Raw genomic sequence first — 25,654 nt, 5'->3', positions numbered from 1 at the left:
CTCTGCTGGTAAAGAATGGCATCAAATCTTTAGAAGGATGTGACCTAGGGTCAGAAGATGTTGAACCTTTCTGGGTTGAGTTAAAAAACTGTAAGAGTAAAAGGACCTAGATGGCAGTTAGATACAGGCCTCCAAACAGTAGCTGGGATGTGAACTACAGATTACAACAGGAAATAGAAAAGGTGAGTCAAAAGGGCGATGTTATGGTAGTCAGGGCAGATTTTAACATGCCGGTCGATTGGGAAAATCAGGATAGTAATGGATCTCAAAAGAGTGAATTTGTTGAATGCCAACAAGATGGCCTTTTAGAGCAGTTGGTCATTGAGCATACTAAGGGATCATGCTGTAGTGGATTGGGTGTTGTGTAATGAACCAAAGGCAATCGGGGAGTTTAACATAACAGAACCCTTAGGCAATGATCACAATATGATTGAGTTCTACTTGAAATTTGATAGGGAGAAAGTAAAGTCTGATGTAGCAGTGTTTCAGTGGAGTAAAGGAAATTGCAGTGGTTTGAGAGAGGAGTTGGCCAAAGTAAATTGGAAGCAGGTGCTGGCAGGGATATCAGCAGAGCAACAATGGTGTGTGTTTCTGTGAAAAATGAGGAAGGTGCAGGATAGATGTATTCCAAAATAGAAGGAATACTCAAATAGCAAAATAGAACAACTGTAGCTGACAAGGGAAGTCGAAGCTAATGTAAAAGAAAGGGCATACATCAAAGCAAAAATTAGCAGGAAGATCAAGGATTGGGGAGTTTTTAAAAACCTACAGAAAACAACTAAAAGAATCATTAGGAGGGAAAAAATGAAGTATTAAAGCAAGCTAGCAACAATATCAATGTATATAAAAAATAAAAGAGTGCTGAGAATGTATATAAGGCCACTAGAAAATGAGGTGGGAGAAGTAATAACAGGGGACAAGGAGACGGCAGATGAACTAAATGAGAATTTTGCATCAGTCTTCACTGTGAAAGACACTAGCAATGTCCCAGGCATTGAAGGGTGTGAGGGAGAAGTGAATGCAGTTGCTATCACAAGGGAGAAGGTGGTCAAAAAACTGAAAGACCTAAAGGTGCATAAGTCACCCGGTCCTGATGAACTGCACCCTAGGGTTCTGAAAGAGGTAGTGGTAGAGACTGTGGAGGCATTTGTAATGATCCTTCAAGAATCATTGGACTCTGGCACAGTTCCAGAGGACTGGAAAATTGCAAATGCTACTCCACTCTTTAAGAAAGGAGGAAGGCAGCAGAAAGGAAGAAGGCAGCAGAAAGGAAATTATAGACCAGTTAGCTTGACCTCAGTGGTTGGGAAGGTGTTGGGTTCAATTGTTAAAAATGAGGTTATGGAGTACTTGGTGACACAGGACAAGATAGGACAAAGTCAGCATGGTTTTTTTGAAGGAAAAATCTTGCCAAACAAATGTGTTGGAATTCTTTGAGGAAATTACACATAGGATAGATAAAGGGGATGCAGTGGATGTTGTATATTTGGACTTTCAGAAGGCCTTTGACAAGATACCACACAACCACAAAACTTGTTGCTTCACAATTGTTTTATTAAGCATTAATTAAGCATACTGGGATGTGAGGATAACATTCACAGTGCTGGGAAGGAGGGGAAGCATTGTACAAATCTGCCACTGTTCTCTACTTTGCTACAGAGTTGAAACCCGTCATAGAGTTTAAAGACTTACCTTATCCATCCGGTCCTGCTGCACCCCATAACGTCCTCCAAAGCCCTTGGCATAATCTGTAAAAGGAAGGTGGATAGAAGGCAGATGAAGAATAGTGTTACATTGCCATGTACATACCAGTGATCAGGAACAAGAAAAAAATAGATCAGTTAGCAGAATGGCGTCATCACTTAAATGGCACCGGGTTGAATTTTTGCAAACACTTCCATTTTCCTCCCCTAGGTACAGTTCTACTATCATTATTAATCCTCGAATATCTTATGCAAGCAGTAGTGAGTTTCTTGACAGTCATGATGAAATGTATCTAAACTGGGTTCAGTTTCTCTCTGGTACATGCTAGTCACCACGAGCAAAATCTTCTGACAAAAAACCAGATCATTTAACCAAAGTGACTTCATCAGGCAACAGAAAGTAAGTACAGGGAAATGTAAAGCTGAGTAGGCCATTCAGCCCCTCAGGCTTGTTCAACAAAAAGGTATATTACATTCTGACGAGCTACTGTGTGTTCATTCTGCAGCGTATCATGATTAGCAACTCTCTCTGTAAAGACAGTCATGCTCAATCATATTCCATTCAATCTCACCATACAATCCACTGACAGCTCTTTGAATCTATTCACAATGAAGTAGGTAATGTCAGAAGACCAGTGGGCCACCATACTAAAGTGAAAATAGGAAACCACAGTCATCACTGTAATGTTCTGATATGAACGATATAGGAACTTTTGACGTAATGCTCTGATATGAACGATATAGGAACTTTTGACGTAATGCTCTGATATGAACGATATAGGAACTTTTGACGTAATGCTCTGATATGAACCATATGGGAACTTTTGACGTAATGCTCTGATATGAACCATATGGGAACTTTTGACGTAATGCTCTGATATGAACCACACGGGAACTTTTGATGTAATGCTCTGATATGAACCATACGGGAACTTTTGATGTAATGCTCTGATATGAACCATACGGGAACTTTTGATGTAATGCTCTGATATGAACCATATGGGAACTTTTGATGTAATGCTCTGATATGAACGATACGGGAACTTTTGACGTAATGCTCTGATATGAACCATATGGGAACTTTTGATATAATGCTCTGATATGAACGATATGGGAACTTTTGATGTAATGTTCTGATATGAACGATACGGGAACTTTTGACGTAATGCTCTGATATGAACGATACGGGAACTTTTGACGTAATGCTCTGATATGAACCATATGGGAACTTTTGATAATATGCTCTGATATGAACGATATGGGAACTTTTGATGTAATGTTCTGATATGAACGATATGGGAACTTTTGATGTAATGTTCTGATATGAACGATATGGGAACTTTTGATGTAATGTTCTGATATGAACGATATGGGAATTTTTGATGCAGATGTCACATACGATTTTTGGAGAATGGGTGACTGGGAGTGGGCCAGTTGTGTGAGGAGGTGCAAGGTGATGAAACAGTACACTGGGGGTGGGGGGAACTCAGGCGGAACTTAAAGGGAGAAGGCATGTGAGTGCAGGGATGGAAGGGAGAAGTTAGGGTGGAGCACAAGCTGATATTTGCTGGGAGGACTGATCCTGGAAAAACGCCTATCAGTTGGCATCAGGGGATGTACGGGAGGATTGGTGAGGAATAGGAAGTGGAGAGGGGGAGAAGGTTGTGATACTATTTCATAGGACAAATACAGATATCATAAACTCCTTAGGAAATAAAACAATAGGCTGATAGTAAAGGGATAGCGTTTGTTCATTCATTTGGTGCCGTGTTGTATTATATGATGATCCTGGTCTTCCTATGACCATGATTGTTCTAGGCAAATTTATCTACAGAAGTGGTTGCCATTGCCTTCTTCTGGGCAGTGTCTTTACAAGATGAGTGACCCCAGCCATTATCAATATTCCTCAGAGATTGTCTGCCTGGCATCAGTAGTCACATAGCCAGTTCTTGGGATATGCATAGGCTGCTTATACAACCATCCACCACCTGCTTCCATGGCTTCACATGACCCTGATCAGGGAGCTAAGCAGGTGCTACACCTTGCCCAAGGGAGACGTTCAGGCTAGCAGAGGGAAGGAGCGCCTTACACCTCCTTTGGTAGAGATGTATCTTCACCTCGCCAACCAAAAAGGGATATAAAAGATCAAATAAATAATTAAACATGGGATCATGTTAGCATAACAATTAGAAATATTGATAAAATAGTGATTTGTTTCTGGAAGGGTAGAATTTTGAAGTTAGGTATTATGTTAAACCTATATAATGCCAGGTCTGGCTACAGTGAAGATAACGTGCTTATTCCTGGAACTACAGAGAGCGCACTGAAAAGGAGAAGGCAGTGTGGCCGTGGATTTAAAAGGATCATGGCCATGTGAACTGTATAGAGTGAATAGAGAAGCACAATTGGCAATAAACCAAGCAAAGTGCCACAGCGGCCAGTGGCTGAGAGGTTGGGTGACCGAGAATGTGCCAGATTTTGTGAAGAGGAGCAGGGTGATGAAACAGCGCCCCAGGGAGGACGGGAGCTCAGGCGAAACTTAAAGTGAGAAGGCAGGGTGAGTGCGGGCATGAAAGGGAGGAGTTAAGGTGGAGCAAAAGGGAGCTTGAAAGAGTTTGGACATAAACCTGAACAGGATGGTGCACAAGCAGAAAGATAAGGAAAAGACAGAGTGGGTGTAGACCTGAACAAGTGACGGCATGCTGGTGCATGAGCAGAACTGACAAGGAAAAGATAGGGTGGATGTAGACATGAAAGGAAAATAACCTAGCGGAAAGAGGGACAAAGACAAACCAAAAAAGGTGCAGGGAGAACTGGTGACTGGGACTGGGCTGGATAATGTGAGGAGGAGCAAGGCAATGTGTCCGTGCTCCAGGGGGAAAGGAGCAGGGAGCATGAACCAGCTGACTTTGAAGGCCGAGCAGAATAAGAGTGACCTCCAGCGGATGATCTTGGGAGGTTCTGACAAACTGGGACCGGACCTCGCTGCATGAGTCTCAAGCAGACCTGAAGGGGATAAGGCAGGACGGGGCACAGGTGGACCTGTTAGGAATTGACTGTGGATCCTGTTGTACACTAAATATTTCAGTAACGTTTGTGTAATATTGTAAATATGTTGCTTGATTAAGCGCTCTTTGCTTGTTTAAATAATTCATATGTGAAAGTAGCCGAATGACAGATGTCATAAGAGAGCACCTCACTATGTTTTGGAGTTATAAAACATAACAGATCTTAAAGGAAGAAGGTGGGTAAATGAAGAACCAAATGAGGAAGGCAGTGTGGAACATAAGCAGCATGAGAATGAGAAGGCAGAGGGCGTAGAACTGAAAGGATGATGACCTAGTGGACCATGTCGAGTGAAAAGAAGGACAGAGCGAAGGAGCAAGAAACCAAGAAAGAGTGCCAAAGGAAGTAGCCACAGTGCGAGCATGTGATTGGACATGCAATGGACAATGTGAGGATGGTGCGGACACAACAGTGTGAAGCATAGAACGATGTAGGTAAGTGATATTCATGTGGAGGTGTGTGCAGCACAGACATGGTGATCCAAAGGGCCTGTTTTCCAACTGTGTCGAACACAAGAGAAGATATAAACAAGATTTTAAAAGGCACAGCAATTGATAAATACTGAACAGAAAACAGAAAACCTAATGGAGTCTTGAAAGAGAGTTTTAATGCTGGCTAATGTTGGATATAATAGCTGTGGAAAAGATAAAAACCACTCAAACTGAAGATCTTTTAGGAGAGATACCCTCTCAGTTTCCTTTAGCTCTGATTTAGGGATGCCTGTTCCTCTGGGTGGACTGGGGAGGTCAAGAAAAATGCATCTACAGTAAGCGAACAACTCAATCATGGAGAAATGGCTCATGTCTGTGGATAGTTGAGAGTGAGGGGATAGTGGGGACGTTCCTGCCTAGATGAAAATCTTTCCTGTAACACCAACTTCTCCTCACTTTCTACTAATGTCTATTCTGAAAGTGGTCAGTGAGTCTGCATTTCATTCACTTGGCCCTCACCTGTCTGGGACTCGTGCAGTTTCACTTCCTCCTTGTGGTCCCATCCATGGGCAGCCTGATCCTGATGACCCTTCTGGACTCCAAATTTTCCTCCAAATCCTTTTGCATAATCTGCAAAGCAATTGCATTGATCCCATGATTTTACTGCAGAGGACCACAGATGTAATTGAGTCAAGAGCGTGAACACCCAGAAATTTCACCTTCTTCCCTGCAGTTCTGGCCATGTTTTTTTTTTTGCAGGTATCCATAACATCTTCAGGGGAGATGTAGGTGTGAAATGTCCAAAGGGTAATGGGCATAAAGAAAAGAATATCTTTATGTGGTTAGGGATCGAGGGATTGTAAGGAACTGTCTAGTGTATGAAGATCAGAAAAGCAAGGTGATGAAACACTATCCAGTAAAAGTGTATGAAGGACAGGTTGGGTGGGGAATTAGGATTGCAAGATGCCATTCTTCCTCAGTGGGATGGAGACAGGAGGATTACAAGACATCATCCTTTATGGGTGAAGTGGTATGTGGTTGAGATATGGGTAGGATAATAAGATACCATGATATTTGAGATTGGGATGAGGAGTGGGATTGCAAATTACTATCCTGAGTGAATGGGATGGAGGGGAAGAGAGGTGGAGATACAAGATGCCGTACTGTATGAGAGGTGGAGAGGGAGTAAGTTTGCAAAGCATTACCTTGTGTGAAATTGACTGCCTCGTCACATGGGCAGAGAGTGCGTTTAATGAACATACCTTTCTGTGACTCGTGTTTCTCAGTCAGACCTTTGTAGTCGTATCCCACAGCAGATTTATCCACCCTCTCCTTTTCTACTCCATATTTGCCACCAAATCCTTTGGCATAATCTAAGGGAGAAAAAGATTTTCACATGATTTCCACCCTGGGTAAATACCAGCAATGTTACATCTCCTGGTAAATAGAAAGTATAGTGAGTAGATACTGAGTTTTACAGCTCCTTCCCCAACCCTGATAAATAAAAAAAAACAATCCCCAGATGAATAAAGAAAGGACAAGGTCCTGGAGAATCTGAGTGAGTCTCACCCCAAATACCCTCCAGATAAATACTGTACATACAGCTTTATTTCAGCCTATTTTCTAAGGTGTTTATGATATTTCTGTACTCCCACCAAAGATCATCAGAGCATCTAGAGAAAATCCCTTCCCTCCTGCCCTCCCCATCCCCCCAGTTTAACCCCAGACCCCAGCTACCAGCTTTTCCAGATGAATAAGAGAAAGCTGTGCCAAGGGGAACACTGAGAGTATCTTACACAGTAAGCCACTGGAACTCTAAGAGTTGTATTCACATCCCAGATTTTTCTCTATTACCTTGTTAGTTATTCCTGTCTAAGTCTCTTGATATTTTACTGTTGGGAACAGATTCTACAGCTTTCTGGTAGCTCACTTAAATCTAAAAAAAACATTTGGTATGAAGACATTCCTCATCATTCCTCCTCTACTTATTTTGCTGATGTTTTCATGTTTGTCCCTTTTGTGCCTAAACTTCCATATTCCAGAAGTAACAGTTACCCCATAATTTAGGCAACACACATCAAATTTGCTGGTGAACGCAGCAGGCCAGGCAGCATCTCTAGGAAGAGATACAGTCGACGTTTCGGGCCGAGACCCTTCGTCAGCCTGCCGAAGGGTCTCCGCCCGAAACCGTTGACTGTACCTCTTCGTAGAGATGCTGCCTGGCCTGCTGCGTTCACCAGCAAATTTGACGTGTGTTGCTTGAATTTCCAGCATCTGCAGAATTCCTCGTGTTTACCCCATAATTTAGAGTATCTTTTCTAAGGTTCCTCTAACCTATTCCAGCTTCCCCAGAAGATCTGTCATTCTTGGTATCATTCTGATAATCTCTTTTTGTATTAATTTCTAGATATTGTTATCCTTCTTAAATTATTCATAACACTCCAGCGCAGACCTGATTGGAGATTAATAAGGGGTTTAGTCTTACTTTCTAATTGTTATATCAATGTCACTGTTTACAAAGCTAAGTATCTCACACTCGGCACTGAACTATCAAAGAATTATAAAAATATGCCCTAAATCCCCACCCCTCAAAGCAAATTTATCGTCACTACAAATTTCTCACAAAGGGTAACATTGTACATTGAACTAAGTACTGTTGCTGCATTAGTCATAACTTTCAAAGACTCTCTTGATCCATAAACCTTTGGAGTAAAAAGTTGCCAATATCAATCCAAATATATAATTACATAATTAATGGTAAGAAAGAAAAACGAAGGAATAAATGCCTATTGCAAGTGACGTCATTTGGGAGGAAGCCACAACATACTTATTAAGGATAAAGTAAGCACTGGAACATATTAGTATTGATCTAGAGTAATTATATGGTCTTGGAAAGAGTAAACTTTGTTAAATCTCTTAGAGGAACTATCCAAAGTGCTGAAAGAGGAGTAGCTTTGTGAAAGAAAGGAGGGAGGAGAAGATGGCAGCACGATGCAGCGCGCGCGGCTGTTCCGAAAGATATCGTATGTGTTAACTAGGGGGCCGTGCACAGTCCTGATTTGATGGAGACAGTCGTGATAAGCACGGAGGAACACCTGAAGAAACTTCTGAAATGCCCGTTTCGCTGCCGCTGCTACTGTGCGACCGAGAATCTCCGGAGGGGAAGACCCCAAATCCTCAGCTTTGCCTACTGCCTGTTGCTGGGACCGGGGTCAAAGCGCTCGGTGCTCGGTGTTGGAGAACTGGTCGGAGGCTCAGAGTTTTCGGACAGACTCGGAGTTGGACTGTGGTCGGATGCTTCCAGGATGCTGCATCGGCAAGTTTGCAGCGCTGGAGGCTCACTGTCTGCGTGAGATGATGGGACTTTCGAGAGACTTTGAGATTTCTTACCGTGCCCATGGTTTGTTCTTATCAAATTACGGTATTGCTTTGCACTGTTGTAACTATATGTTATAATTATGTGGTTTTTGTCAGTTTTTCAGCCGGTTTATCATGTGTTTCTGTGATATCATTCTGGAAAAACATTGTATCATTTCTTAATGCATGCATTACTAAATGACAATAAAAGAGGACTGCGAGTCCTCATAATCTAATCTAATCTAAAATGTTTTCCACAGATACTGGCTGATCAACTGTGCGGTTCCCAACATTTCTATTTTTATTTAAGATTTCCAGTATCTGTATGTTATTTTGAAGAAAATGGATGCTATTCACATAGACTACAAGGATATAATCAACAAAGTTCCAAGTAAGAGACTTCTGGCAATAATGGAACTGAAAGGAATCCTATTAGCTAGGATAAGGAATTTGTTTAGGGGGATAGGAAAGAATTGGCTAACAATAATGTACTCATATCAAATAGATGTGAGTCATGGTATATCCTGGTGTATTCATTACTTGCATAACTTTTAATTAAATTTATAAAAGACTGATAAGGCAATAGAGAACAATATACCCAAGTTTCTTGATGATACTGTATTCAGTGGCAGGTAAATAGAGTAGGTGGGAGGAGAAAGTTGAAAAAGGGAATTGATCTCTGGAGTGAGTGGGCAAAGCTGTGGCAAATGTAGCTTAAATTAGGAAATGTGAGGCCATAAATTAAAAATTGATTAATCTGTTTTCTAAATGCTGAGGGACTGAAAACCATGAAGGACCAGAAAGAGTAAAGATGTACATGAAAGTTAATGGACTGGTACAAAAATCATTAAAAAGACCCTCACTTCACCTTTACATAACATAGAACAAATCCGCATGGACAGGCCATTCAGTCCATGATATTATGCCAGTCTTCATGTTAATTTATATTAAATGTACTCCTCCCACGTATCATTCATATCCCTGCATACCCTCGTAGTCATTTGTAAATCTCTTCCTCTTAAAATCCACGAAATTGCCTGATTTCACCACTATCCTTGGTCATCTATTCCAGGCACCTACCACTCTGGGTAAAAAAAAAAGTGCCTCTCACTTCACCTTTAAATCCCCCACCTTTAACCTCAAATGTGGATCAGCCATGAAAAGTCTTCAGCAAATGATGAACCCACAAATCTTCCTATGAAATAATCTCATATATTCTTAAGAGAGAGCATTGTGTGTGAGCGGGAAGGATATCCGCCTGATGGACATGCCTTTCTGGGAGTCGTGTTTCTCCGTTGCTCCCTTGTAGTCGTATCCCACAGCAGATTTATCCACCTTCTCCCTTTCCACTCCATATTTGCCACCAAATCCTTTGGCATAATCTAAGAGAGAAGAAAGTTATAATATATCAAGTTTGGGTAAGTATAGGGAATACCACACCACCTGGCAAATAAAGATCGTATTGCATCCCCTAGTAAATACAAATGATAAACCGCAATATTGATCAAAGGTGGTAACAAAACAACATAGAAGGAGATTGAAAATCTGGCTGAGTGGTTCCACAACAGGAACATCTCGCTCAATGTCAGCAAGACGATTATTGACTTTGAGAGGAAGAAATTGGAGCTCCATGAACCAGTCCTCATCACAGGCGGAGAGGATCAGCAATTTCTCAGGGTTATCATTTCAGAAGCTCTGCCCTGGGTCCAGCACACAAGTGTATTTATGAAGAAAGCACAATAATGGCTCTAGTTCCTTAGGAGTTTGCGAAGATTTGGCATGGGCATCTAAAACGTTGACAAACTTCGACAGATGTGTTCTGGAGAGTATATTGATTGGCTGCATCACAGCCTGGTATGTAAACACCAATGCCCTTGAATGGAAAATACTACAAAAAGTAGTGAATATGGCCCAAGCAACATACACAAAATGCTGGAGGAACTCCACAGGCTCGGCAGAATCTATGGAAAAGAGTACAGTCAACATTTCAGGGTGAGACAATAGACAATAGGTGCAGGAGTAGGCCATTCGGCCCTTCGAGCCAGCACCGCCATTCACTGTGATCATGGCTGATCATCCACAATCAGTATCCAGTTCCTGCCTTATCCCCATAACCTTTGATTCCGCTATCTTTAAGAGCTCTATCCATCTCTTTCTTGAAAGCATCCAGAGACTTGGTCTCCACAGCCTTCTGGGGCAGAGCATTCCATATATCCACCACTCTCTGGGTGAAAAAGTTTTTCCTCAACTCCGTTCTAAATGGCCTACCCCTTGTTCTTAAACTGTGGCCTCTGGTTCTGGACTCACCCATCAGTGGGAGCATGCTTCCTGCCTCCAGCGTGTCCAATCCCCTAATAATCGTATATGTTTCAATAAGATCCCCTCTCAGCCTTCTAAATTCCAGAGTATACAAGCCCAGTCGCTCCAATCTTTCGACATATGACAGTCCCGCCATCCCGGGAATTAACCTTGTGAACCTACGCTGCACTCCCTCAATAGCAAGAATGTCCTTCCTCAAATTTGGAGACCAAAACTGCACATAGTACTCCAGGTGTGGTCTCACCAGGGCCCTGTACATCTGCAGAAGGACCTCTTTGCTCTTATACTCAATTCCCCTTGTTATGAAGGCCAGCATGCCATTAGCTTTCTTCACTGCCTGCTGTACTTGCATGCTTGCTTTCAGTGACTGATGTACAAGAACACCTAGATCTCATTGTGCTTCCCCTTTTCCTAACTTGACTCCATTTAGATAATAATCTGCCTTCCTGTTCTTACCACCAAAGTGGATAACTTCACATTTATCCACATTAAACTGCATCTGCCATGCATCTGCCCACTCACCCAGCCTGTCCAAGTTACCCTGCATTCTCATAATATCCTCCTCACATTTCACACTGCCACCCAGCTTTGTGTCATCAGCAAATTTGCTAATGTTACTTTTAATTCCCTCATCTAAATCATTAATACATATTGTAAACAACTGTGGTCCCAGCACTGAACCCTGTGGTACCCCACTGGTCACTGCCTGCCGTTCCGAAAGGGACCCGTTAATCACTACTCTTTGTTTTCTGTCAGCCAGCCAATCTTCAATCCATGTCAGTACTCTGCGCCCAATACCATGTGCCCTAATTTTGCCCACTAATCTCCTATGTGGAACTTTATCAAAGGCTTTCTGAAAGTCCAGGTACACTACATCCACTGGCTTTCCCTTGTCCATTTTCATAGTTACATCCTCAAAAAAAGTCCAGAAGATTAGTCAAGCACGATTTCCCCTTCGTAAATCCATGCTGACTCGGACCAATCCTGTTACTGCTATCCAGATGTGTCGTAATTTCATCTTTTATAATTGACTCCAGCATCTTTCCCACCAACGACGTCAGGCTAACCAGTCTATAATTCCCTGTTTTCTCTCTTCCTCCCTTCTTGAAGAGAGGGACAACGTTAGCCACCCTCCAATCCACAGGAACTGATCCTGAATCTATAGAACATTGGAAAATGATTACCAATGCGTCCATGATTTCTAAAGCCACCTCCTTAAGTACCCTGGGATGCAGACCATCAGGTCCCGGGGACTTATCAGCCTTCATACCCAACAGCCTATCCAACACCATTTCCTGCCTAATATAAATTTTCTTCAATTCATCCTTTACCCTAGGTCCTTTGGCCACTATTACATCTGGGAGATTGTTTGTGTCTTCCCTAGTGAAGACAGATACAAAGTACCTGTTCAACTCGTCTGCCATTTCCTTTTTCCCCATAATAAATTCACCCGCTTCTGTCTTCAAGGGCCCAATTTTGGTCGAAACTATTTTTTGCCTTTTCACATACCTAAAGAAGCTTTTACTATCCTCCTTTATATTCTTGGCTAGTTTACCTTCGTACCTCATTTTCTCTCCGCGTATTGCCTTTTTAGTTACCTTCTGTTGCTCTTTAAAAGTTTCCCAATCCTCCGGTTTCCCACTCGTCTTTACTATGTTATACTTCTTCTCTTTTATTTTTATACTGTCTATTACTTCCCTTGTCAGCCACGGCCTCCCCTTACTCCCCTTAGGACCTTTCTTCCTCTTTGGAATGACCTGATCCTGCACCTTCCGCATTATTCAAGGAAACACTTGACATTGCTGTTCCACTGTCATCCCTGCTAGGGTATTGTTCCATTGAACTTTGGCCAGCTCCTCCCTCATAGCACCATAGTTCCCTTTGTTCAACTGTAATACTGACACTTCCGAGTTTCCCTTCCCCCTCTCAAATTGTAGATTAAAACTTATCATATTATGGTCACTACCTCCTAATGGCTCCTTTACCTCGAGGTCCCTGATCAAATCCGGTTCATTGCACAACACTAAATCTAGAATTGCGTTCTCTCTGGTAGGATCCAGTACAAGCCGTTCTAAGAATCCATCTCGGAGGGACTCCACAAACTCCCTTTCTTGGGGTCCAGTACCAACCTGATTCCTCCAGTCTACCTGTATGTTGAAATCCCCCATAACAACTGTAGCATTACCTTTGCGACATGCCAATTTTAACTCTTGATTCAACTTGCACCCTACATCCAGACTACTGTTTGGGGGCCTGCAGATAACTCCCATTAGGGTCTTTCTACCCTTAGAATTTCTCAGTTCTATCCATACTGACTCTACGTCTCCTGATTCTATGCCCCCCCTCGCAAGGGACTGAATATCATTCCTCACCAACAGAGCCACCCCACCCCCTCTGCCCATCAGTCTGTCCTTTCGATAGGACGTATACCCTTGAATATTCATTTCCCAGGCCCTGTGCACTTGAAGCCATGTCTCTGTTATTCCCACATCATCGTACTTGCCATTTTCCAACTGAGCCTCAAGCTCATCCACTTTATTTCTTATACTCCGTGCATTCATATATAATACTTTTGATTCATTACTCCCCTCACCTCCCATATCAATTCCTATTCACTTGGCCATACTTTGCGATCCCTTCTTGAGCTTTCTGCTCTGTTAATCCTAAATTACCTTGAATATGCAGAGTATCACAGCATTCAATAAATACAGTGAGAGTCACAGCTCTGGGTAAACAAACATATAATAATATACAACCCTGGGAAAATGAAGAAATAACACATACACCTGGGTGAATATAGAGAATATCATACACCTGGATAAGTAGAAAGAATATCATATCCCACCAAGTAAACAGACAGTATCATATCCCTGGATAAATACAGGGAATAACACACCATATTAAGAATGCCGACATGTATCCGATCCGGTATTTGAATTTGATTTTCCCTCTTTAAAAGGAAGAAAGACGGTGGTTTACCTTTTTGTGAAGCATGCTTGTCCACTTCTCCTTTGTACTCATATCCCACGGCTGACTGAAAGAGAGAGTGAGAAGACTGAGCTAACATGGAAATTATCTGTAACAAGTCAACCTAGAGGACCAAACATTGAACCATAGAATGGACTATTGAACCAATTGCTTCCTCCACCTTCTTTTCCTATCTTTCATCTCAAACTGCTCACATTCTGTCCATAACATCACTGCCTAATGATCTTACATTGTTACAACATTCAATCCAGAATATTAATACAAATTACACACATCAAAATTGCTGGTGAACACAGCAGGCCAGGCAGCATCTCTAGGAAGAGGTGCAGTCGACGTTTCAGGCCGAGACCCTTCGTCAGGACTAACTGAAGGAAGAGTTAGTAAGGGATTTGAAAGTTGGAGGGGGAGGGGGAGATGTGAAATGATAGGAGAAGACAGGAGGGGGAGGGATGGAGCCAAGAGCTGGACAGGTGAATGGCAAAAGGGATATGAGAGGATCATGGGACAGGAAGCCCAGGGAGAAAGAAAAGGGGGAGGGGGGGAAAACCCAGAGGATGGGCAAGAGGTATAGTGAGAGGGACAGAGGGAGAAAAAGGAGAGAGAGAGAAAGAATGTGTGTATATAAATAAATAACTGATGGGGTACGAGGGGAAGGTGGGCATTAGCGGAAGTTAGAGAAGTCAATGTTCGTCCTCTGGGTTTCCCCCCACCCCCTTGTCTTTCTCCCTGGGCCTCCTGTCCCATGATCCTCTCATATCCCTTTTGCCAATCACCTGTCCAGCTCATGGCTTCATCCCTCCCCGTCCTGTCTTCTCCTATCATTTTGGATCTCCCCCTCCCCCTCCCACTTTCAAATCTCTTACTAGCTCTTCTTTCAGTTAGTCCTGGCGCAGGGTCTCGGCCTGAAACATCGACTGTACCTCTTCCTAGAGATGCTGCCTGGCCTGCTGCGTTCACCAGCAACTTTGATGTGTGTTGCTTGAATTTCCAGCATCTGCAGATTTCCTTGTGTTTGCGTATTAACACAAATTGGTATTTATGTTTCTACTCTGTACAGGCTGAGGCTGTTCTACTAAACACAACCAGGACAGGTACAGCATGGATTATATCGAGAGTCTTCCAATAATGTACCATTAAATGTTCCTGAACAATCAAACCACTCCATCCTAACCAATAAATGAGGAGTATAACGGGGGACTGGTTACACTGACTAATCCATTCACAAATGCAGGAACGACCTACTGATAGGAAGCAATGTCTTTGTACCTTTTGATGACATATATTTATATTACATTTGGAATTCTGTGCTTTGGTTTGATTTAATAAATGTATTAAAAAAAGGAATCCAGCCCCAGTGAACTGTGTTGCACTGCACTGTAAATATCTGTAAACTTCAATCCTGTGTTGCCTTGTGCATAATTTAATTTTCATATACAAAATTAAAGTCACATTGCTACAGAATAAAGGTCTCCCAACATGCCTTATCAAACGTGTCCAGAGTAGGCTTAGCAATGGTTAGATACACAGTAAACCATCCTTTCTGACTGTCCTGTCAAACACCCCCAGGCTTGGGTTAGCACAAGTGAAATGATAGGAAATACCTGCAAAAAAGTAAATCTCCCTCTATAATGTTCCAAAAAAGTTACAAAATTCAAGCTTCAAGTGTAGAGGAAAACAAAATTATTGTTACTCTGGATCTGATACAGCACAAAAAAAAAACAAAAGATAAAGAACACAATAATAATCATAATAAAACACAATAAATATACTGTAACTACATAAGATAGCTTACTGTATATACGTAGATCGTACTCTATGTCCATAAAGTGACGCTAGGCACAGAGCTGACTTGACAGGAAATGATAAAGTGGTGGTGGGGGGGAGGCTTGGAGGGGTGGGTTAGTGGGTGGAGGGGTTAATCAGCCTTACTGCTTGGGGAAAATAACTGTTTTTGAGTCCGGTTGTCCTCGTGGATGTTACATAGCCTCTTCCCTGATGGAAGTGGAATAATCAATCCATGAGCAGGGTGGGTGGGATCTTTCATAAAGTTACTGGTACTTTTCCACCACCTTTCTGTTCATACTGTATGTCCTCGATAGCAGGAAGGCTGGTGCTGGTGATGTGTTAGTTTTGATTACCCGTTGTAGAAGTGCAGTTTCCATACCAAGCAGTGATACAGCTTGCTAGGATGCTCTCTACTGTACATCAGCAGAATGGTTTGAGAATGAATGTGTGTAGTCCAGCTCTCTTCAACCTCCTCCGAAAGTAGAGGTGTTGGTGAGCTTTCCTGACTCTGTAGGATGTGTTTTGGGACCATGAAAGGTTATGTAAGATGCACACTTCCAGGAGTAAGAAACAGCTTGTAGTTCCCACTGCTGTGACGCTGATGTAAAGATGGGGGTGTGATAAGAGTGGTGTGAATTTTTCCTGAAGTTGATAATCATCTCCTTTGCCTTGTTGACATGAGGAAGCGGTTCTTTGCCTGGCACCAGGCCTCATGCTCTTCCACCTCCTCTCTGAAGGCCGTCTCAGATTTGTTGGTGATGAGCCCCAACACTGTTGATGAACTTGACAATGTGATTACTCAGATGTTTGACCGTGCAGTCATGTGTGAACAGAGTGTACAGCAATGGCTCAGCATAATCCCTGGGGCATACATGTTAAAGATGATAAGGAGGGAGGCACAGCTGAGCATCCTGATTCTCTGAAGTCTGTTCACTAGGAAGTCCAACCCCCAGTTGCACACCAGTGCATTTAGACAGAGGAGTAGAAGTTTGCTCACCAGCGTCTGTGGGACAAGAGTGTTGAATGCTGAAATCCAGAAAGTGTATTCTGACACAAATATCATTGTTTTCTCGGAATGTCAGGACCAGGTGCAGTTCTTTTGGTGAGCATATTGGTGAGTGTTCAATGTAGCAGGAACGGAGTTTTGATATAATCAACCGATGCGATGCTAGGCTGTTCTTAAAGAGGGTGAACCCTCGCAAGGCGGAAGGTCCCGATGGAGTAGCTGGTAAGGCTCTGAAAACCTGTGCCAACCGACTGGCGGGAGTATTTAAGGACAGTTTCAACCTCTCACTGCTACAGGTGGAAGTACCAACTTGCTTTAAAAAGGCAACAGTTATACCAGTGCCTAAGAAGAATAATGTGAGCTGCATCAATGACTATCGCCTGGTAGCACTCACATCTACAGTGATGAAAAGCTTTGAAAGGTTGGTCATGACTAAACTGACCCATTGCAATTTGCCTATTGCTGCAATAAGTCAACAGCAGATGCAATCTCAATGGCTCTTCACATGGTTTTAGACCATCTGGACAACACAAACACCTATGTCAGGATGCTGTTCATTGACTATAGCTCAGCATTTAACACCATCATTCCCATAATCCTGATTGAGAAGTTACAGAACCTGGGCCTCTGTACCTCCCTCTGCAATGGAATCCTCGACTTCCTAACCGGAAGTTCACTTTGGTAGGTCAAATATGATGGCAGAATATAGTATTAATGGTCAGATTCTTGGCAGTGTGGAGGATCCGAGGGATCTTGGGGTCTGAGTCCATAGGACACTCAAAGCTGCTATGCAGGTTGACTGTGTGCTTAAGAAGGCATACAGTGTATTGGCCTTCATCAACTGTGGGACTGAGTTCAAGAGCTGGGAGGTAATGTTACAGCTATATAGGACCCTGGTCAGACCCCACTTGGAGTACGGTTCTGGTCACCTCACTACAGGAAGGATGTGAAAACTATAGAAAGGGTGCAGAAGAGATTTACAAGGATGTTGTTTGGTTTGGGGAGCATGCCCTATGAGAATAGGTTGAGTGAACTCGGCTTTTTCTCCTTGGAGCGACGGAGGATGAGAGGTGACCTGACAGAGGTGTATAAGATGATGAGAGACATTGATCATGTGGATAGTCAGAGGCTTTTTCCCAGGGCTGAAATGGCTAGCACAAGAGGACACAGTTTTAAGGTGCTTGGAAGTAGGTACAGAGGAGATGTTAGGGGTAATTTCTTTACGTAGAGAGTGGTGAGTGCATGGAATGGGCTGCCGGCGACAGTGGTGGAGGCAGATATGATAGGGTCTTTTAAAAGACTCCTGGATACGTACATGGAGCTTAGAAAAATATAGGGCTATGGGTAACCCTGGGTAATTTCTAAAGTAAGTACATATTCGGCACAGCATTGTGGGCTGAAGGGTCTGTATTGTGCTGTAGGTTTTCTATGTTTTTTTTTAATTCAATATACATATACTGTAATTGATTTACTTATTTATTATTATTATTATTATTTTAGAGAGAGAGAGAGAGAGAGAGAGCTCTATCTGCAGTTCTATCCCAGGCAAACTTACAAACTTCTATCCTTACAAACTTCGAGCCAACACTTTCATTTTAACTAAGCCTGCATGCCCAGATGACCAGCATGCAGCTCTTCAAACACTTTAGCTCTCTGCTTGGATGGTAGAATAACTCTCAATCCCCACATAAAGAAACCCCCGATAAGGGCAAGTTCATGCTGGTGTTGGTAAAAATGGGGGAACTGGAGTTTCTGGTGCATACTCAAGCCATTTTGGGTGGCCATATAGACCTGAGACAGTGTGGGGTCTTTTCTGGTTTTCCTTTGGATTATCTCCACTGAAATAAGGAGACTTTCAATTTGCATGAGGGAGAATATCTCAAAAGGAGTGCCCTTTTTTTGTAAATGTTTTAGGTATTTCCTTTTCCAAGGGTAAATGAAACAATTCATCAACATTTTCATGATTAGTTGCCCTCCTGAATTTGATCTTGTAATTGTGTCCTCCAAGAATCAGAGGTAGAATACCCTTCTGTGGATTGAAAATGGACACTTGTGGTTGATGATCAGTAATGAGGATAAACTCTCTGCCATACAAGTACTGGTTGAAACATTTTACACATCAAACCAGACTCAGGGCCTCTGTCATTCTGTGCATAATTCTTCTCTGCAGCAGTAAGGAAACATGATGCAAAGGCGAAAAGGCATTCACTTCCATCACTGATAACATGTGACATGACTGCAACTACTGTATACCAGAAAGCAAGGCATCAAAGGCAAGCTTCACCAGATGACGTGGATCATAATGTGTGAGTACAGTGTCTGACGTCACCATTTACATTGCCTTTTGAAAGGCCACATCACACTGCTTTGTCCAATGCCATTTCTTCCTGATCTTGAGCGATAAGTTCAAGAGATGGAACACAGTAGACAGGTTTAGCAGGAGCCTGTTGTATTAGTTAACAGATCCTAAACAAGCAAACGTGACAGATCCTTTGACCTTGGAGCATCCACCACTGCTTGAGGTTCTCAGCAAACTTGTGTAATCCTTATGTGTCAATAGTGTGACCACAGTAAGTGATGCTTGAATTCGCACTTCTTGTGTCATGCTCTGAGCTCATAATCTTCAAATGTTTTTAGATTTTGGAGACGTTCTTCATCATCCTTACCAGTAACAATGATGTCATCAAGGTAACATTGAGTGCCTGGGCAGTCATACAGCACCTGGTCCATAGCTTTCTGCCAGAGGGCAGGTACAGATCCTGCTCCAAAAAGCATCCTATTTGATGATAAAGCTCTTTGTGAGTTTTTATGGTGAGAAGCATTTTGGACTCTTCCATTTCCAGCTGTAGGATGGCCTCAGCTAAGTTCACCTTGCTGAAGTTTTTTCCTCCAGAAAGGTTTGCACAGACATTCTCCATGCAGGGCAGAGGGTATTGATTTACTTTCAGTGCTGGGTTGATGGTGACCTTAAAATCACCACAGAATCTGACAGAACAATGCTATTAAAATGATAGTTTTATCGAAATTTTTATATATATCTCAGGCAGTTCCCTCTTTTGTTCCTAAAAAGTTCTTTGACAGAATAGATTCTATAATTTCATTTTATATTTGGAACAATAAAAATCCTAGATTGCGTAAACCCTTATTGCAGAAATTAAAAAAGGATGGTGGTATGGCTTTGCCTAATTTTAGAATGTACTATTGGGCAATCAATATTCGATATATTACTTTTTGGATTCACTATTCAGATATACATGAATGTCCTTCATAATTGATCTAGAGGTAAACGCGGTGAAAGGTTTCTCTTTGGCCTCTTTACTGGGAGTTCCTCTTCCCTTTTTGTTTTCTAAGATTAGCAGACAAGAATTTAATCCCATTATTAAACATACATTAAGAATTTGGTTCCAGTTTCGTAGATTTTTTGAGTTTAATAATTTTATTCTTTCTAGTAATATTTATCTTAATTTTTTTTTAAACCATCAATTTTGGGTAAGGCCTTTTTAATTTGGAAAACCAAGGGAATAACAACTTTTTCAGATTTGTTTTTAGGAAACTGTTTAATGTCTTTTTCTCAGTTAGTGGATAAATATGATTTATCTAATGTACACTTTTTTAGATATTTACAAATTAGGAATTTTTTACGTGGTTTGTTACCAAATTACCCTTCTGCTTATGTTCTCTTTCAGTTTAAACCATTTCAAAAAGGATTGATAGCTATAATCTATCAACAATTACTGAGTTTACGAATGATATCTAACGATAAAATTAAACGTGCTTGGGAATTGGAACTTCAAGAGTCATTTTCAGATAATCAACGGAGTAAAATTTTTTATTTGGTTAACAACTCATCTATTTGTGCCTGTCATTCCTTGATACAGTTCAAGGTTGTGCACTGGGCCCATATGTCAAAGGATAAACTAGCGCATATTTTCCCCAATATTAATCCTATTTGTGACAGATGTAATACTGAGTTGGCCACTTTAACTCATACATATTTGTCTTGTATAAAGCTAGATAACTTTTGGAGAGATGTTTTTCAAACACTATCAAGAGTTTTGGATCTGGATATAAAACCTCACTTGCTTACGGCAACTTTTGGGATTATCCCATCAGAAGCAGGAAATATTCCTGTTTCCACTCAACGTATGATAGCCTTTTCGACCTTACTGGCTAGGACAGCCATTTTATTGAAGTGGAAAGATTCTAATCCACCTACGGTCTTTTATTGGCTCTCCTCCATCATGTCCTGTTTAAGTTTAGAGAAAATAAGAAGCCGGACATTTGATACATCCTTTAAATTTGAACAAATATGGCGACCGTTTATCTAATATTTTCATTTAATTTGATTTATTACTATTTCAAGTTTTTTTCCGAGGGTTTAGATTTGATCAGGAAGTTTTTCTCTCCTCTTTTTTTGGTTGTATCCTCAAAATGGACTGCCCAGTCCCCTTTTTTTTGTTTTGTTTGTTTTGTTTTTTTTATATAGTGTAGTGGGGGGGGGGTTCTCTCTATTTAAAACCCATTTTTTTTCCTTTCTCCTTTTAACTGGTAAGAGGAGAACTGTTATTTTATTTTTTTTATTATATATTTTAACAATATCTATGATTTTGACAGTGTCTATTTTAATTTTGGTTACAGATATATATATTTGAACTAATTCTCCTCTTGATTGCATTTGATTGTATCTATGTTTTTTTTAAATGAATAAAGAGATTAATAAAGAAAGAATCTGACAGAACATTCTTCTTGGCTACAGCGACCACTGGCGTTGCCCATGGGCTCCACTCAACCTTAGGATGAATTCCTTCAGCCTCCATGCGATCTAGCTCACTTGTTATTTTATCATGGATGATACAAGGAACCAAACGAGCTTTGTGAAACTTGCGTTTGGTATTTTCATTTAACACTATTTTACCCCTGATATGTTTGAGTTTTCCAATGCCAGTCAGTACCTTTCTTCATTCACTTTCAGTTAACTCTGTTGCAGGGGATGTGGCATGGAAATGGTGGATAGAGCTCCAATCAAGGTTTAGTTGTCTCAGCCACTCATGACCCCACAATGCTGGCACTCCTGTTTTTAGCACATACAAGCCCAATGTGCCTTGTTGGTTGTTGTATTTTACTGTTATGAATGTCATTTCCACACATTATCTTTTCTCCAGTATAAGTTCTTAGTTGGACATCTGCACGCTTCAGTTTAGTATCTTTGAAGTGCCTCTCAAACACATTTTGGTGGATGAGCCAGTGTCCAATTCAATTTTAATTAATTTGCTGTTCATTTCTCTGTAAGCCATATTGCTTGTCTATTGTTAATTTTCACATTGTAAATCTCAGGGCTGTGTTAGATCGGTGCTCTTTTTGAAACTGCAACTTGGCTTTTTATCTTTTTCTCTTCCCTGTGCAATCCATATAGTTTTGTCTGCCCAATATACTTTGTATGTGAACTACTTGTTGCATTTTCTGCAAGTTTCACCTTTAAACCTATATTGTTCTGGTGTATGTGAGCCCCTGCCACAACAATAACACAAGTTTTTTGGCCAGGCAGGTTTATATCAGATGTTATATTTTGTTCACAATCATTTTCATTCCTAGCTGCTACTCAATTGTGTCTATTTCCATTGATACAGTGATTTCAACTGTTCCTTTAAACGTGATTTGCACATCAGTTAGCAGTTTTTAAATGCTTTCAGAAAAGCATTCCACAAACTAGATAATCTTTCAGTGCATCATTAAGCCTATCACTGAACTGACAATGCTCAGAAAATCTCTTTGATTCAGCCATGTAAGCTGAAATGAACCCCCTTCCTTTTGATTCCACATATGAAACCTAAATTGTTCTGCAATCAACAATGGTTTCAGTTCTAAATGTTCCTGGATTACTTTGACAATGTCAGCAAAGCTTATTTTGGCTGGTTTGATTGGAGCAGTCAAACTTCTAAGCAAACTAAAGGCTGTTCCACCAGTTACACTCAGCAAAACTGGCACTTGCTTTTTATTGGCTATTTCATTGCTTCAAAATATTGCTCCATTCACTCCATATACAATATCTAGTTATCTATTGTATAAATCAAATGTGTCTATCTTTCCAATGTGGTCAACCATTTCTGCTTTTTAAAAATTTATTCTTATCATCCGGTACTCACTGTTTATGAACCCGTGAATTTATTCAGTTTCAGCATCTTTTTTACTCGATCATCTGTCTTTTCCCAAAGAACCACACTCTGCACTGTATTTTTTCTACTCAACTTATAAGATAATTGGAGGCACTTATAAGATGATGAGAGACATTGATCGTGTGGATAGTCAGAGGCTTTTTCCCGGGACTGGGAATGAGAAGGCACAGTGTTAAGGTGCTTGGAAGCAGGTACAGAGGAGATGTCAGGGTTAAGTTTTTTACATGGAGAGTGGTGAGTGCGTGGAATAGACTGCCAGCAACGGTGGTGGAGGCGGATACGATAGGGTCTTATGCGTGGGTACATGGAGCTTAGCAAAATAGAGTGCTATGGGTAACCCTAGGTAATTTCTAAGTAAGTACATGTTTGGCACAGCATTGTGGCTGAAGGGCCTGTATTGTGCTGTAAGTTTTCTATGTTCGATGTTTCAACCACTTCTTGCTGCGCTTTTTAAAAACTCAAATGTCTCACTGCGCTTCAGCAAGGAGGTAATCATCCTGACTTCATTTTAGCACTTATTTGTTGCCACTCTTACGTTTGTAACCACAAAACATAAAATTAATTAAAAGAAAATGCAGAGCCGGGAATAGCGTGAACTCTTGATTTTTACTTTTAGCAAGGCGCACACTTATGACTTGATGGCGTAATGATGTAAGCCATTCAAGTACTTCATACATATGATTATGTAAACTACAAAGAATGCTTAATGAATCAAAATGCGTACTATATTATTCAAATATTACTGAAATATTAAACACACAACAGAATGGAATGAGAATTCCTTCAAAATATAGCATTAACCCCAATTGCAGACATGTTAAGCCTTCTATTTCTCATCCCCATTAGCCTGTAAGGTGAATATGAGGAGTTGAACTCCATTGATACTGGAGTGGGAGAACCCAGACTGACACTGTTTTATTTCAACAGCAGTCAGGCTGCAGAGTGTCTCTCAGTCCCTCAGACTGGATCAAAGCCCACACCCCAGAAGTTAGACCTCTCGAGCTCAGCCAATGTCCATTGTTCACACAGTCATGGTGGACCCAAACCCTCCAATGATCAAATATAATGACATTGCCGTTTTAATTGCTTACCTTGTCTGTTCGATCTTTCTGTACGCCATACTTCCCACCAAATCCTTTGGCTGCATCGGTCTGTGATGAATGCTTTGCCACTTCAGCAACATACTCATTTCCTAATGCAGACTGGAAGAGGAGGTGTACCAGGGGTTAGAACTGCACTCTTACCAACTTTAGCAGCCCCCAGTGGTTGCAATCCACAGACCCCAGAGAACCAGTGGGCGGGAAAGATCTGCTTGAGGTAACTGTTGCATTGTTTGCTTTGGGAACAACAAGAGGAGCCTCTCTCCTACTCCTGGCTCACCAGCCAGTTTCTGAAGATACAAACCTGACAGAGGTGTATACGATGATGAGAGGCATTGATTGTGTGGATAGTCAGAGGCTTTTTCCCAGGGCTGAAATGGCTATCACGAAAGGGCACAGTTTTAAGGCGCTTAGAAGTGGGTACAGAGGAAATGTCAGGGGTAAGTTTTTTTACGCAGAGGGTGGTGAGTGTGTGGAATGGGCTGCCGGTGATGGTGGTGAAGGCAGATACGAAAGGGTCTTTTAAGTGACTCCTGGACAGGTACATGGATCTTAGAAAAATAGAGGGCTATGGGTAACCCTAGGTAATTTCTCAGCTAAGGACATGTTTGGCACAGCTTTGTGGGCCGAAGGGCCTGTATTGTGCTGTGGGCTTTCTATGTAAATCCCCATCCACCATTAGTCCCTGAGCTTTGTACACATCCAACACACCCCTTTCCCTCACTCACTGCTCACAGTCAACAGCTCCCCACACATATACTCTCTATTCACAGTCACAACCACCCCCCGCTCTCTGCTCACTGCCAGCCCCCACTATCTGCTGACACACACTCCCCACTCATAATCCTCTCTTGCTATTCACCTACAATCCCTACTTATCCTCTTAACACTCACTCCCTGCTGTACTGTATTTTCAGCATCAACTCCCACTCCCAGCCGACCTGGCATTCCGTGCTCCCCCCCCCACCGCAAGCTTTGCTCATCCGCTGCAGTTCATTCCCCTTCATCCCAGGTTCCATTGCCGGAGGTGAAGAAGTATCTCCTGTTTTGACACTTGCACAGTTTGTCCGGGCGCTCCCTTGTTCCAGGCAATCCTGGTCTGGATGGCTTCCTGTACCTATCCAGCAAGCTTTTGTTCTTATTCTAGCACCTAACCTAGTGTATTGCAGCTCTAGAGTGTTCCCACTGGTGCTCCAGTGAACCCTGCTCCTCTTCTCCCACAATCCGATCTTGTTCTAGGTTGATTTGTTTGTTTTAACACACACCTTCTCCCAAATGTAGCTTGCTCCATTTCTCATTTTGAATAGATCGTCATGTTTCCATATCATATGGTTACAACCAAAATTCAGAATGTAGAAATCTGAAATAAATAATCACCTTGTCCATCCGATCCCTCTGGACTCCAAACTTTCCACCATAACCATATGATGCTTTTGATCCTTCCTCCATTTCCTTCTTCTTCAAGGTCTCGTGATCCTTTGAGACATTCTCCCTCAGCTCGTGCACACTGTGAGAAACATATATTCTCGTTATTTCAAGACTGAGGTGGTAGTGAAGTTCTGGCAAGAGATATCATCAATCAGGCTTAAAGGCGCCCAGCTGTAGCATCGCAACCCTTTCATTCAGTGAGAAGAACCTCATTCCCTCTATTCAAAGGAAATGTCAGCCATGCCCCAGCTTTTGAAAGTTCTACTTGTTTAGGCAGAGAGTTCCAAACACCTGGATT

The 25,654-nt window shown here is 41.7% G+C and overlaps 1 protein-coding gene across 2 annotated transcripts in view; it reads right to left on the bottom strand.

Annotated features, from left to right (window-relative positions):
• Nucleotides 1-25,654, bottom strand: part of LOC134359534 (src substrate cortactin-like) — an 87,604-nt gene that overhangs the window by 18,294 nt on the left and 43,656 nt on the right. For both annotated transcript variants that reach the window (XM_063072937.1, XM_063072938.1), the window contains exons 4-10: nucleotides 25,306-25,435; nucleotides 23,920-24,030; nucleotides 13,856-13,910; nucleotides 9,829-9,939; nucleotides 6,463-6,573; nucleotides 5,720-5,830; nucleotides 1,693-1,748 (exon numbers count right to left, since the gene is read on the bottom strand). In XM_063072937.1, the coding sequence (XP_062929007.1) occupies nucleotides 1,693-1,748; nucleotides 5,720-5,830; nucleotides 6,463-6,573; nucleotides 9,829-9,939; nucleotides 13,856-13,910; nucleotides 23,920-24,030; nucleotides 25,306-25,435 (685 nt within the window). The remainder of the gene's footprint in view (nucleotides 1-1,692; nucleotides 1,749-5,719; nucleotides 5,831-6,462; nucleotides 6,574-9,828; nucleotides 9,940-13,855; nucleotides 13,911-23,919; nucleotides 24,031-25,305; nucleotides 25,436-25,654) is intronic.

Source organism: Mobula hypostoma, chromosome 20 (genome assembly GCF_963921235.1).
Source record: "Mobula hypostoma chromosome 20, sMobHyp1.1, whole genome shotgun sequence".
Lineage (NCBI taxonomy): Eukaryota > Metazoa > Chordata > Chondrichthyes > Myliobatiformes > Myliobatidae > Mobula > Mobula hypostoma.
The sequence above is the reverse complement of the archived record's forward strand: the minus strand, read 5'-3'. Positions and strand labels throughout refer to the sequence as shown.